Source organism: Malurus melanocephalus, unplaced genomic scaffold (genome assembly GCF_030028575.1).
Source record: "Malurus melanocephalus ecotype Western Australia unplaced genomic scaffold, MMel_1.1 scaffold_1031, whole genome shotgun sequence".
In the NCBI taxonomy this organism is placed as follows: domain Eukaryota; kingdom Metazoa; phylum Chordata; class Aves; order Passeriformes; family Maluridae; genus Malurus; species Malurus melanocephalus.
Window position 1 is genome coordinate 73,107 of NW_026624263.1, and position 13,839 is coordinate 86,945.

Below are 13,839 nucleotides of genomic sequence, written 5' to 3' on the forward strand. Positions count from 1 at the left end.
TGTCCTACACTTACCACAGGATCTGCACAGCGAAGGCATTTACAGCGTGAGCGGTTTATCTTGTCCAAAACCAGCATTATGTAACCTTCCCCTGTTGTTCCTTCCATGSCTTTTGGTCTAGAATGTGCTTCCCTGTCATTTGTAAATGTTCTCACCGCGCCAGAGCGAGCACCCATCCAGAGAATTTAAGTGTGAATGTTTGGTTTTAGGCACACGAAGCCTCCCATCACCAACAGCAGGCAGCACAGAACAGTTTGTTGCCTCTCCTGAGCTCTGCTGTTGAGCCGCCCGATCAGAAGCCGATTCTGCCCTTACCAATAACGCAGAAACCTCAGCCTGCACCAGAAACATTAAAGGATGCTATTGTTGGGATTAAAAAGGAAAAACCTAAAACCTCCTTTGTGTGCACTTACTGCAGCAAAGCTTTCAGGGACAGCTACCATTTGAGGCGTCACGAGTCCTGCCACACAGGGATAAAGTTAGTGTCACGGCCAAAGAAAACTCCCACCACAATGGTGCCCCTTATCTCAACCATCGCTGGTGACAACAGCCGGAGTTCACTGGTTTCGACTATCGCAGGCATCCTGTCCACAGTCACTACGTCTTCCTCTGCCACCAACCCCAGCAGCAGCGCCGGCGCCACGGCCATGGCAGTGACGCAGACGGTGAAGAAGCCCAGCAAGCCCGTGAAGAAGAACCACGCTTGTGAGATGTGTGGAAAAGCCTTCAGGGACGTCTACCACCTCAACAGGCACAAGCTGTCCCACTCGGACGAGAAACCCTTCGAATGTCCCATTTGCAATCAGCGCTTCAAGAGAAAGGATCGCATGACCTACCACGTGAGGTCTCACGAAGGTGGCATCACGAAACCCTACACCTGTGGTGTTTGTGGAAAAGGCTTCTCAAGGTACCGTGTAGCAAATCCCAGGCATGCTCCACTATTGGCTTTTTATGAGGAAGAAGGGTTAAGCTATCATAGTGAGGAGCTGGGAGAACCAAACCTCTGAGGAGATTGGTGAGAGGATRAAGAGCCTTKTCTGCCTTTAGGTTGGGGAAGTCTMCATCTGAGCAAGGTTAGCAGTGTTCAGAAGTGGTCATTTTTTTTAGGAGAGTGGTTTGAAATGGTTTCTTGACCTCGTCCAGGTCCTATAAGACACCTCTGTGTCACTGGGGGTGTGCATGGAGCCCCTTTACCAACCCACAGCCTGTGACTGAATTGGCAGGGCAGGTGAACTGTCACCTGGTCCTATAGCAGGGTGGAGGGCACTGGCAGAGCTCAGGGGGGATCTTGCATTGCTGCCAGCTCTGTTTGTACCTGTGCTTTCAACAGAGAAAACTTCAACCTTAGAGCTGTTGTGCTCTCACCTTTACACAAGGTGTGGCCAGATGTGCCGTTTTCAGGTGTGTGAGAACAGAGTTGAGTTTTAAACTGCAGGTTGGTTTTAAGCTCTGAGGTGTTGCAGGTGAAGCCCCTGGTAGGTGAGGGGAAGGGATTTATTTAGCAGTCAGAGATGCTAGCCAAGGTGTCCTGACTCTGTGTTTGTAACACTGTGCACTTTTCTYCTGTTCCTCTCTTTCTTGCAGGCCTGATCATTTAAGCTGTCACGTTAAACATGTTCATTCAACAGAGAGACCCTTCAAATGCCAAGTAAGGGCTAAAATGATTTATTAAGAACAATACCTTAYTGTGTCAGTAAAACTCAGGTGAATCTTTCCAGAACTGTATTTGCTCCTGGGCTTTTCTTTGAAAAGCAAGTTTAGGAGTAAAGCCACATCCGCCTGCACATCACAGCTCTGGAATTTTGGTGGAACTTTAAAAAGATTCCGTGGCTGCTTTTTAAGGAAGATTAGAGGCTTTTTGCTTTCTTGGAGAWCAGCATAGTTGCTCTGTTTTACCATATGTTTAACTTAGTAGTAGGATTGTAGCAGCATCCTCAGCTCAGTGCTCATTTCTGAGGTAATGTGTGCAGTGTATTTCTCAGCATGTGCAAATCAAATGTCTTTCTCAGCACATCTATTTAAAATGGGTGGGAATGGTTGATTCTGGATCTGTTATTTTGCTGGAAGGGGAAAGCAAGTTGTTGTAAGTTGATGACTGAGCCTAAGAGAAATMATTTGATTGCTGTTCAACTATTAACTGTTTTACTTGGAATATCCATGCTTATTCCAACCTGTGTTTTACTGACTCATCTTATTAAATAAAAGTCTGGGGTAAAAAGAATAGCRTTAGGAAAAGGTTTTGTTTCCTTATTCTGGATGGCAACAGAAGTAACTGAGCAGTGTAAAGTACCAACTTGATATTTGTACAGTAAAATCATATTAGAAACCAACTTTGCCTGTTTTTTATAAGCTCCCTCCTGCTTTGGTAGGTAAGACAACCTGCTGTTGAAGAAAGTTCAAGTATTATAGAGTATTATTTTTGTCCTGCTTGTCTCAGAAACTAATTCCATTCTCAGTCTCTGCTGAGCAGTTTGATTTTTGTTTCTCTATAAATACAGGTAAAATGTAATGTTTTCAGTGCACTTAGGATACTGTTAGGACCWGCAAGGTTACACAGGATTGGGCTCCCAGGGGGCTGATGCTGTACTGCTCTGTCTGCATCTCAAGTGTAACTGTTGTCCTTCATTTAGACGTGCACTGCTGCCTTTGCCACCAAAGACAGACTGCGGACACACATGGTGCGCCATGAAGGAAAGGTATCGTGTAATATCTGTGGTAAACTTCTGAGTGCAGCATATATCACCAGCCACTTAAAGACACACGGGCAGAGCCAAAGTATCAACTGTAATACCTGTAAACAAGGCATCAATAAAAGTAGGTGAACGTTTTACGAACATTTCTAATAACAATGTGTTTGCGGAGAGAATTGCCTGTGGTGATGTTAAAATTCAACAATGTATCTTGTCAGTCTGAKTGCTCACATCTCTTAAAAGTAGATATTTAATAATAGAATCTGCTTCAGCTCGAGAATTGGCATGTGTGGAGTTGGTTTGCTGTTAGACTGTACTTATCCCTTAGGATTGCCCTGCAGTTCATGATAGTGACCYATCTCTTTAAGAAAAGAGTTCCCAAATTTTCTTACCTTTTAAGTTCAGTGCTACTTCCTGAACTGTGCAGGCCTAAAAGTCCAACAGACAGTTTGGTGATTTTAGACTATTTGAGAACTGGTAAGATCTCCCGAGTTTCAGGTCTGAAGCCTCATCTAAAGCTCATCAAAATCAAGAGAAAGATTTCTCTGCTTTCTCTGAGCTTTGACCCTGGGGCTCAATGTTTCCTCCCTYGGGCAGTAGCTGACAAGAAGAGGATTTAAATCCAGCACTGACATGTTTYGGGCATTAATGGCATCTGACTGGTGTTGTGCAGGAGGTTAGATGAGATGTTTGTAATAGTTCATTCTAGTCTTAAACTCTGTGGAAGTGCTGCAGTCTGGAGCTGGGAGTGCCTAGCAAGCAAATGAAGACTTGACTTTCAAATTTTCCCTATGAAAATACCTGTAACTTAAGTTAACCCACATGGTTAGTAATATAAAATGGATTTTCAGARGAATCAAGAGGCAGAAGTAAGGAATGTCTTTGGAAACTTTGTCTAAAAGCCTGTTAAACTGTATTAATTTACAACATTTTTGCAGTTCCTGTTACTCCTGGATAATTKGAAGGTACTGGGAATGTCTGAAATGCCTGATTGTTGAGCTTAGTAGGAAATTTGGATGTGAAATATTTTTCAAGATATAGGGTTACAACTCTGGCTTCCCAATCCAGTTTGGTGGTGCTAAGCCAGTTYACATGGGGCATTTAGAGCAGTTGTTAGAAGTGGAAATGATGAGCTGTACTGTGACCAGAGAGTAGTGACAGGCTGTTCTGTGATGTAAAGGTAAATTGAAATTTTTAAGTCGTACTTGCAATAAAAAGTAAAAAGGCTTTTTTAAAATTTATTTTTAAGCTGTAGTTTAAGTTTAGAAAAAGTGGAATCAGCTTGAGTTCTAGAAACTCATTGGAGTCTTTAATTCTTCATGAATACCAACTAAATAATCAGGAAGCAAGTCCATTTTTGGCAGTTAAAGTAGATATTCTTGACTTACATGGTTTTTTAGCTTTTGGAAAAGTAGTTTTATAAAGCACAGAATGAATTTTATGGTTTCAAACACTTGTGTGATATTTTGTTCTTGGAATGCTGTGAGATTGCACATGCTRTTTGTAGAAGTTGCCTTTGTGATCTCAGCAGAAAACAGAGTAACTTTTCAAGGTGAATTTATGTTCTTACTTGATTGGCATAGCATGCATGAGTGAAGAGACCAGCAACCAGAAACAGCAACAGCAGCAGCAGCAACAGCAACAGCAACAACAACAGCAGCAGCAGCAGCARCAACAACAGCAGCAACAACAACAGCAGCAACAACAGCAGCAGCAGCAGCAGCAGCAACACGTAACAAGTTGGCCTGGAAAGCAGGTAGAGACCCTGAGATTGTGGGAAGAGGCCGTCAAAGCCAGGAAGAAAGGTAAAACAAACCAATATTGACGCGTTTGGGTTTGTGAGATAGTGSAGTTTACAGTCATACAGGGAGTTTAAGGTGTCAGGAAGGATGTCTTGCATGATAGTTTCGTTCTTAGAAGTMATAGCTGAGAAAGAACAGGAGGAACAAGCCCCTCCTAGAAACAAGGCTGTGTTGAATGACTACTCATGGCTTGCTCCCTTACTCTCTGTGCTTGCCTGTGTCCTTAGAGCCATCAGCTACAAAGGAGAGTTTGTGTCTGCCCCAGGACAGAGTGTGGGCTTTGACTTGCATGTGGCTTTTAGCTGTGKTAGTGCATATTTACCCTTGCTCGCTTGTGTGCACACACAAATTTACACACACCCCTTCTGTCCTTGCACCAGCACCAGTGTGCACTTGTGTGCTTTCTGTGTCTGGTTCATCTTCTCTCCCCCAGTTTATTCCATCTGCTCAACCATCATGTAACTCTCTTTCCATAGAGTTTTCTAGACCTCAGAGAACTTTCTCTGTTGCTTTTTTTTCACTACAAAATGAGCTAATCARTGATCCTGTTTGTCACCAGTGCTACCTCTACCTGTGCTGCTGTAATTGAAGTGGAATTGCTGTTGTTGGTCATTGTGTCAGTTTGCAGAGAACAGATTGGTTTAGTTCTTTTAGAATAYAGTAGTTTAAGCTCTGCCGTTACTGCTGCTTATTTGTTTCACAACAGTTTGATTACTAATGCCCATCATGTGACTTCATGGATTACATGTTTTAGAARTTCTTAGTGACCACTGCTTATTGTTTTTCACTGGCTGTTTTTAGGAACGTTTTTGACTCACCTTATTTTTTTTTCTTTTCTCCTAACTTTCTTTTCAGTTTCTTCAATCTGTTTATGTTTTCTAGGTTCTTGTTTGTGTTTTAGGCTGCTTGCTTCCTTTCTCCTTGTAATGYGAATAATTGAATTTTGTGATCAGACAGTACAGAAACAGCTTATTCATGTTACAGTGTAGTGATAACAGAAACATTACGTGTCATCAGGCCACTAAATAGATAAAGCAAATGGTGTCCAATTTAGAAAATCACTGAGAATCTTTTCTGCATTTTCTTTCCTATGTCTTGTTCCCTTTTCCTTTCTTATTGAGAATGTTGAATATGCTTTAACAGAACATTGGTTTGGGGCAGGATGGAGGGGAGGGAGGTGGGTGGGTAAGAGTGGTGTCAGACTGGTGCTTTGAGCTTGATTTGGGGAAGGGGTGTGGGTGGGATGTGTGTCTTTGGGTGTGCTTCAAGGTGAAGTTAGACCAGTCAGTGCCATGCCTGAGCTGCTCTTTCCATGCTGGTTCTCCTGTGCTAGTGGCATTTGTGGTGGTTTTACAACACTGGATGGGATTTTCTTTTAGTCTATACAGTTTATTTTCACAACTTTTATTTTATTTTTTTACTCTTTCCCTTCCTCTCCACCCCTCCTAGCTRTGGACTTTGAAGAACCAACAATAACCCTTGAATGGGGCTAATGTTGCTTTCAAAGTTACATTTGTATTGCCCGAGTGGCAAAGTGGACTCCTTGCTCCTGGCTTACCTCTGACACGTGGGTGTAACCGAGCTTGGGGTCCTGCCCTACAAATGTGGAATAAGACACACTTMGTAACGTTGATGTAGACCATATTTTTCCTGGTTTCTTTAGCAGCCAGCCCTTCCCTTTGCCCTGTTTCCRGAGCCTCCCGGTGTGGGTAACCGGCAGGTGGTGCTGATGGATGTGGAGTCATTCCCGTCCCCCCCGCTCCCACTTCCCGGCCTCCTGGGTCTCCCTTGCTCTGCACTTCAGTCCTGCTTGCTGCAAACCCACCCCAAAACCCCCCAAACCAGCATGGTGTGGCGTTGTAGCTTATGAGAAAGCTGAGGAGCTGCTGGGGGTTGAAGGATATGCTGCTGGGGTAGCCTTGAAGTGGAGGTACTGTGAGCAGTGGAGCAGCTTAGTAGTGATAATTAAGACTGAAGTAAGCAGGTAAATATTGAAACGAGTTTTGCTTATCAGTCCCTAATAATGACTTTTTTAAAACCTTCACAGAATGTCAGTTCACCTTTGAGAAGGCTATAGAGTACGTACCATTCGGTATGTACACTCTCTCCTCTATTTCTACTGTTCCTCTTGTGAGGATTTTTTTGATTGTATGATATTGTTTTTATGAACATGGAAACCCTCTTGCTAAGACAACCTCACTTGGCTTTTCAGGAAAAAAAATACTGAATTGAAATTACCTGCATGAGAGTTTGTATTTCCTGTAGGCTATAGAATGTTAACAGTTTTAACTTACTAATAATACCTAAAGAAAATKATTACAGAATTTGTACCTGTTCTTGTTTGGTTTTTGGGTTTTTTTGTTTTGTTTTGTTTTGTTTAAATCTTGTCCATGGTTTTTTTATGTGTTAAAAACCTTTTGTCTTTTTTATGTCTCATTTTTAGAAGCTGCTAACTTGTGCCAAACCTCCACTGCTGCTACTACGCCTGTGACTCTTACTACTCCATTCAATATAACGTCCTCTGTGGCTTCTGGGACTATCACAAACCCAGTCACAGTGGCAGCTGCAATGAGCATGAGAAGTCCAGTAAATGTATCAAGTGCAGTTAATATATCCAGTCCGATGAACTTAGGGCATCCTGTAACTATAACCAGTCCTCTGTCCATGACCTCTCCATTAACGCTCACCACCCCGGTGAACCTGCCCACCCCGGTAACCGCTCCAGTGAACATAGCACACCCCGTCACCATCACGTCCCCCATGAACCTGCCCACCCCCATGACGCTGGCTGGTCCCCTCAACATAGCCATGAGACCAGTGGAGAGCATGCCTTTCCTGCCCCAGGCCTTGCCCACCTCTCCTCCCTGGTAAACAAGTTCTAAACAGTATTAAAAAGGATTAAAATGGAATCCTTACCAGCAGTTCTTTTTTGGGTTTTGTTTGGTTGGGTTTTTTTTTTGTTTTTGTTTTTGTTTTGTTTTGTTCTGTTGGGTTTTTTTGTTTTGTTTTGTTTTAGTTAATAATAAATTCAGATTAAGACACTGGGGCAACACCATCAGAGACCACAGTAGCATCTTCCCCTTGATTTGGCTCACATGGTTCAGGCTTGAGTTTCACTGGAGCACTTCATTTAAAGTAAGTTTTACCTTGTAGCTGACTGATGATGAATTAGAGCAGATACTTATTTGCCAGAGTTTTAAAAAAAAAGAAAAAAAAAAAAGAAAAAAAAGGGTAATTAAAAAACCCAGTTTTATGTCTTATCCCCTCAAATTATAACTTAGAAAGTTATTTTAATCTAAACACTAGCGAAGACCCCTCTGTATCTGTGACAGGGTGGATGGCTCATTTTAACCTGCCAGGCAAGTCCACTGTTTCTGAGCTAGTGTAGAACCTTTGTCTGTGTTGATGTTTTGTTTTTTTTTAAATGAGTAAATGCATTACAATGTTGTCATTTAAAAAAAAAATGCATTTTTGGAGAAAATATGCATTTTACCTTTGGGAATATGGTAATTTCAGGCAGCATTCCCTATGGGAAAGGTGATACCAGCTCTGATATGCAAAGCATATGATAACTTATCATTCTAACTTCAACATATAATAGGGATTGTGACCTGATATTTGGAGATGTAAATATTACCCAACATATTACCCTAAGGGAATAGAGCATTGTAGTCAACATTTTTTTTAAAAAAACTGTTATTGTTTGGTGAGAAACAGCCATGGCTGACAGAAGAGGAGTCGAAATGTATGTAAACATGGTCTCTGAACAGTCAGACCCCCATGGGACTCTTATCTAGGAGCAAAAGGAGTGCTTGGAAACTTAAGAAAAATTGCTTTAAGCTGGAAGATTCTGGAGGCCTTGGGTGTGATTTTTATGCCCTCTGCCTCCCAATCAGAGCCTGCTGGTGTTTCAGCAGGGGACAGACGTGTTAGTTGTTCACTAGAAGTTTTGTCTTATATTAAATTGTATACAGTTTTTATTCTAACCACTAACTAGGTAGGATGCCCCTCCAGGACAAGCAGAGAGCGTCTTTTAATTTCTCCCCTATTTCTTAATCAAGTGTTGTGCAAATCTGTTCAACTTTGTAAATATTTGCAAACATCATCATTTTTACGTTATTCTTCTATTGTGTTAACACATTTCTATCAATTTGTGGGAGTTCTGGGGTGCTGAGCTGTCCAGCCCAGAACTGCTCATAAATGGTCACACATGTTTAAGCTACATGTGCTTTTTTTTCTTAACCTGTTTATCTGTACATAAAGTAGAAAGCAAAGTCTAGGGAAACAGATATACTTTTTAGACTATCATGTCACATATTCACATTTTTAAAACTTTGTTTAAAAAAAAAAACAAACCACCCTAAACCCAAGACTCTACATTAAATAAAAAAAAAATGGAGGAAAAAAAAAAAAAAGAAATTACAGTTGAGATGTTTTTATCTTAATGAATTTGAGAGCTCTGGAGATTAGCGTGTGCATTTTCACAGAGTGCTAGCAGGACTGACCAGTCACACTGGACTGCTTCCGTTCCTCCCCGGCCGTGTCCGTGCGAGCAGTGATTGCCAGGCTGCTGGCTCAGGTGACAGGTATCTGTATCCTTACGTGAAACTGTTCTAGGGGCTTGGACTACATAGTAAAACAAAAACAAACAAAAAAAAAATAATAGAGCTTAGTGTAAAATAATTTTATAAATGATCTTTTGTACTTTAGGACATCAAATTGTACAACTTTTGTATATATAAAAGCTTAGGAACTTTCTGTTTAGCAGAAAGGAAACACATTCCTACACTTTTAATGTATATGTTTGTTATAATGTCCATGTAAACATATGCCCTATGTTTGTGCCTTTTAATTAGTTTGTCTCAATAAACAAAAATGTAGAGAAGAATATGTAGCTATGACTTTGTTACCACTGTTCTTACTCCAGGTGTGTAGAGRTCTTTGTTTTGGCCCTGTGGCCCGCCAGCGCATGTCCCCAACCCCGCTGCCCCGGCCCCGCTGCCACCACCACACCGTCCTGCATGTTGGGACCTGTAATTCCCCAGCCATCTCTGTCACCCCTGGCCACGACACCACCTTGCACCAGTTTCCCAAAGTAGGTATAGCCTTTTGGGGCTGGGTAACCACAGAGATGACCCTTAGATGAAATTTGGGTATCCCTGAGCTTTAAAAAAAAAAAAAAAAAGAAAAAGAAGAGAACAAAAGCATTAAAAGCCAATATGAAAATGTGTACTAGAAGTGGTTATCTATGAATTACTTACAATAAACAGGTGTGAGACTTAATTGTATGTTGTCAATTACTGCAGTATTGACAGTGGGTCCCTTGTACAGCCAGCTGTTATTTTTATCCCAGCAGTGTAGCAGTAGAATAAACACATTAAACACCGGCAAGGAAATTTTTCACCGTGACAGAGGCTTCCCAAACCACTAACCACGGTGCTCTTAGCGTGGCGTAGGAAAAGGGCTGTTTCCTTTTTATTTTATGTTGGTTCTGCTCGACTGTACCTGGTTTATGTCCACAAAGCTGCATTAGCTAATTGTCGACCTGTTTCATTTGTACTTGGGTAAACATTTGCTTTGTACCGTGTATTAATGGGTCCGAGGTGTGCTCCTCCGCTGTCTCAGTGCGGACATTGACTTCGCTCTGTAATGCCATCCTTCCAAATACATTAAGCTGTTTTTTTCTGACAAACAAAAGCTACCTGGTCAAGTAGTTTATGCGACGTGCATGCTCCCTGCTAATCGATGTCCGTGCCCGGTGCCGGTGCGGCCGGGGATCCGCTGGCACCTCGCGCCGCCGAGTTAAGGCTCTAAGAAAATGGTGGATGTGAAGAACAGATGCTCCTGTTACACCGAGTTAGTTTCTATGCAGCTGATGCGCTTAGCCTAGTTTATTTCATGGAAACTTTTAAGCTGGATCGAATCCAACATCCAGGGAAGCCTATTGCTGCCGCTGGTTCGAGTGGGGTTTATATCGAGCCCATTCAGGTCTCCGATTGCAAGGAGTTCAATAGGGGGTTTATTTTTTTTCCCTTCTGAAGTTTCCGTAAGCATTCAGCATGAGGTGAATGGCTTAGCACCGGCTGAGAGTTTGAAAGTTGAATTTTGCCTTGGAAGGATGTGTTCCGTGGAAAGTCAGAGCAGTCAGATGGAGGGCACGGAAAGGCATCCTGCGGGCAAGGAGAGCCGCGGGGAAGCGGCCACGGGGACGTAAGTATTCCAGCACAGCCACCCACGCTGCCAGAAATGGTGTGCATGGTATAAAGGGGCAGTTTTTCTCTTTATTTGGAACACCCCAGCACTTCCAAAGAGTGTTTAGGGTGAAGAGGAATTTGGGATTCGACTTCTTTTTGAAGAGTTACACATGAGTGTTGGGAATGTTCTATTAAGATGGATCAGAGAGAAACACATTTTATTCTCAGTGTATGAGTTTAATTCTACTAGCCCTTGTTCACAAATAAAGCATTTTTTTTTCCTCTTACAACAATTTTTTTCCTTAGAAAGGCGGAAGAAAGAAGTATTTAATGTGTTTGCATTTGTCCACAAGAGGTTTAAAGAAAACCACCCAGACCCCAGTAAGCTGTTGAGCTGCAGCAATCCCAGGTTACATAAAGGGGCCAGGGCTGCTGAGGATTAGCCGGGGCATTCCGGGTGCTGATAAGCCTCCAAGTTCTGCTCGCTCTTCCCTCACTTTTATTTTAGAAACAGCCACTCTGAGCCGTATCCCGAAAACTGCCTGGGGTTCATTTTCAATGCTGTCGGGGTTAGATTCCCACCAAAGAGAGAAAACTGGGATTTAAAGGACACTCAGGTTTTTGAAGCATCCAGCACTAAGGTGGTTTTATCTTGGGGTCCCTGTACAGGAGCTGAGTTGTTGAGAAATGAATGACAGTTTCTTACCACTGGGCCCTTCCAAAAACTCCTGCCCTGCTTCATTGGTAGCTGAGTTTATCCATCTCAAAAATAGWTTTAACAGTATTTTCAAAAGGCAGCTATTAAAAGCACTTCAAGTTTTTAAATGCCATTGAGGTTTCAGTGCTTAAGTGGACTTTTTAACCAGTTCTTTTTAGGAGAAAAAAGTGTAAAAATAAATTTCTTTGTCTCCTAACTGTCAAGAAAATAAAACAAATTAAACCTGATCCCCTTCTACGTATTTGTATAATTCAGCATGTTTATACTTCTTGCTTATCTTTGGATTGTTCACTCACAGCTCCCAGCGCAGCAGCCGAGGGATGACAGAGGAACTACGTGCTAATTTTTATGTCAAAAATAGCTTTCACCTTTAAAGGCACACGGCTCACTGGCTGTTTCCTAATTACAAAAGGAATGCCAAAGCTTCTCTCCCGCGAATCCATTTTACAGCTGTGTTCAGATTGGACTGTCAGCCCCTGGTTAAAATTGAGTGCTGAGGTCCTGACCTAGAAACAAACCTTTTTTGGTATTGGTTTGGAAAGAGTGTTTCAGAGCTGGAGGAGCTGAGCAGGCGACAGCTGCAGCCTCACGTCGTTTCATCGGACTCTGCATCGTGCTCAAGCYCACACCACAACCACTGCGCAAGCCAGGCTTATGATTCTTGAAAATAACAATTTTTTTTTGTTTATCTTCAGGTTTCTGGGCTACTCTAGTGGAATTTGTACCTCCTCTTGGTGGGGGGCTTGGAATGAGATGAGCTTTGAGGTTCTCTTCCACCCCAAACCATTCCATGTTTCTAYGATTTTTAAAAATCCCAGCTTTTGCTTTAGGGAAGCGTCAGTGCTTTTTGAAAAGCAGACATTTGGCATCTGCAGTCACTGGTTGTATCAGAGCACAGACCTGTGCTTTCCTTGCAGAGCATTTACAATCACTGCCTCCCAAATGGACCCATTTAGTAAAAAATAGGGCATTTTCAGGATGTGTGAAACCTCTTGTTTTCCAAAGAAGTCAGAAATATTCCATTCACCTTTTCACCCAGTTGTTCTCACCAGCTGTCAGGATGAAACTATTTGTGTTCTGTGTTTTCGGTGCAAGGTTTCTTTTTCAGGGAATTACCAATTTYGTTGGAATTGGCTGAATTAAATTTGCTATTTTAATTCTTCATAGTTGTATTTCTATGCCCATTTCTTTTTTACTTCCTAGCATCATTAGCAGCTAAGACYCATATCAAAGGGATATAAAATTGTCTGTTTTCCGTGAAACAAGCCTGGATTAGGAAGAGATTGCAGCCACCAAAGCTCACTGCAAGGCTCTGTGCCTCGGAAGAGTCTGATCTGCGCTAACTTGGGGAAGAGAATGTTGTGGCACACGTTGGGTACGTGCTGAAAACTGAAGTTTTGTTGGTATTTCCACTCTGTGTTCCCTGTCAGAGCCTTCCAGATCTTTACCCTCAGCTCCCAGACACAGATGAAACAATGGAGTGGGACAAATCTCAGCAYGGAGAGCTGTCCTGTGAGAGCTCTGGACCATCCCACACGTGTGCTCAGGCTCCAGCACCCACAGCCGAGCACCCGAGCATTCTCTCTGGCTGTGGCAGGGCGCTGTGGAAGGCTGTGGTGCCCAGAGGTGTGGAATTCTTTCCACAGCATGTCCAAAAGTTTTGGAGAGCCACGAGGGAAGTGGAGGCTCTGACCTGCTGCCGTTCACGAACTCACTCTGGTCTCTGGAACAGAAAGTGTTTGCCCTGTGTAAACGGGCTCCTGTAATTTGTAAGAGGAGATCCCGTCCTGAGCCATCAGCCAGAGTGTGCGATGAAGGGACGGCTGTTTTCTGTCTGCTCCAAGTGATGTTTGGTTATAACCTGTCTGGGATGCTCAGCTGTGGAGGAGCAGTGGTGTCTCCCCTTCCTTACCACGGGACTGGAGGTCCAAGCTCCGGGAGCCTGGGACATTCCAAATGTGTGGAAGAGGCTGAGAACCAGCCTGGAGAGCATCCATCCATGCATCCATCCATCCATCCATGCATCCATCCGTCCGTCCATCCATCCATCCATCCATCCATCCGTCCATGTATCCATCCATCCATCCATCCATCCATCCATCCGTCCATGCATCCATCCATCCATCCATCCATCCATCCATCCATCCATCCATCCATCCATCCATCCATCCATCCATCCATCCTCGGGATGCTGCTCCCTGCACACACTGGCTCAGTCCGTTCAGGGCCGGAGGTGCCGACCCCAGGGCTGGAGGGGCAGGGGAAGCCTGGGCACAACGGGGGGATCCGCTCAGGGCTGTCTCCGCTCGGTGCCGCCCCTCGATGCCCCCGGCCGGGCCGGATCGGGCTCCGCGCTGCCCAAGGGGGGCTCCGGCCCGGGGGGCACCAGTGCCGAGTGTCCCCGCTCGCCCCCCGCCCCCGCAGCCCCGGCACGG

General features: G+C 43.5%; 1 protein-coding gene across 2 annotated transcripts; it reads left to right on the top strand.

The window, feature by feature from the left end:
- Nucleotides 1-209: 209 nt before the first annotated feature.
- On the top strand, nt 210-12,536 carry VEZF1 (vascular endothelial zinc finger 1). 2 transcript variants are annotated; one of them, XM_057386683.1, is made up of 6 exons: nt 210-907; nt 1,585-1,648; nt 2,631-2,814; nt 4,274-4,495; nt 6,540-6,584; nt 6,936-12,535. In XM_057386683.1, exons 1-6 carry the CDS (start codon nt 513-515, stop codon nt 7,361-7,363), a joined length of 1,338 nt encoding a protein of 445 aa, XP_057242666.1. In that variant the 5' UTR covers nt 210-512; the 3' UTR covers nt 7,364-12,535. The 2 variants fall into 2 exon arrangements, with proteins under 2 accessions (XP_057242666.1, XP_057242667.1); XM_057386684.1 differs by lacking the exon at nt 6,540-6,584 and having other exon boundaries at nt 6,936-12,536.
- The last annotated feature ends 1,303 nt before the right edge of the window (nt 12,537-13,839 follow it).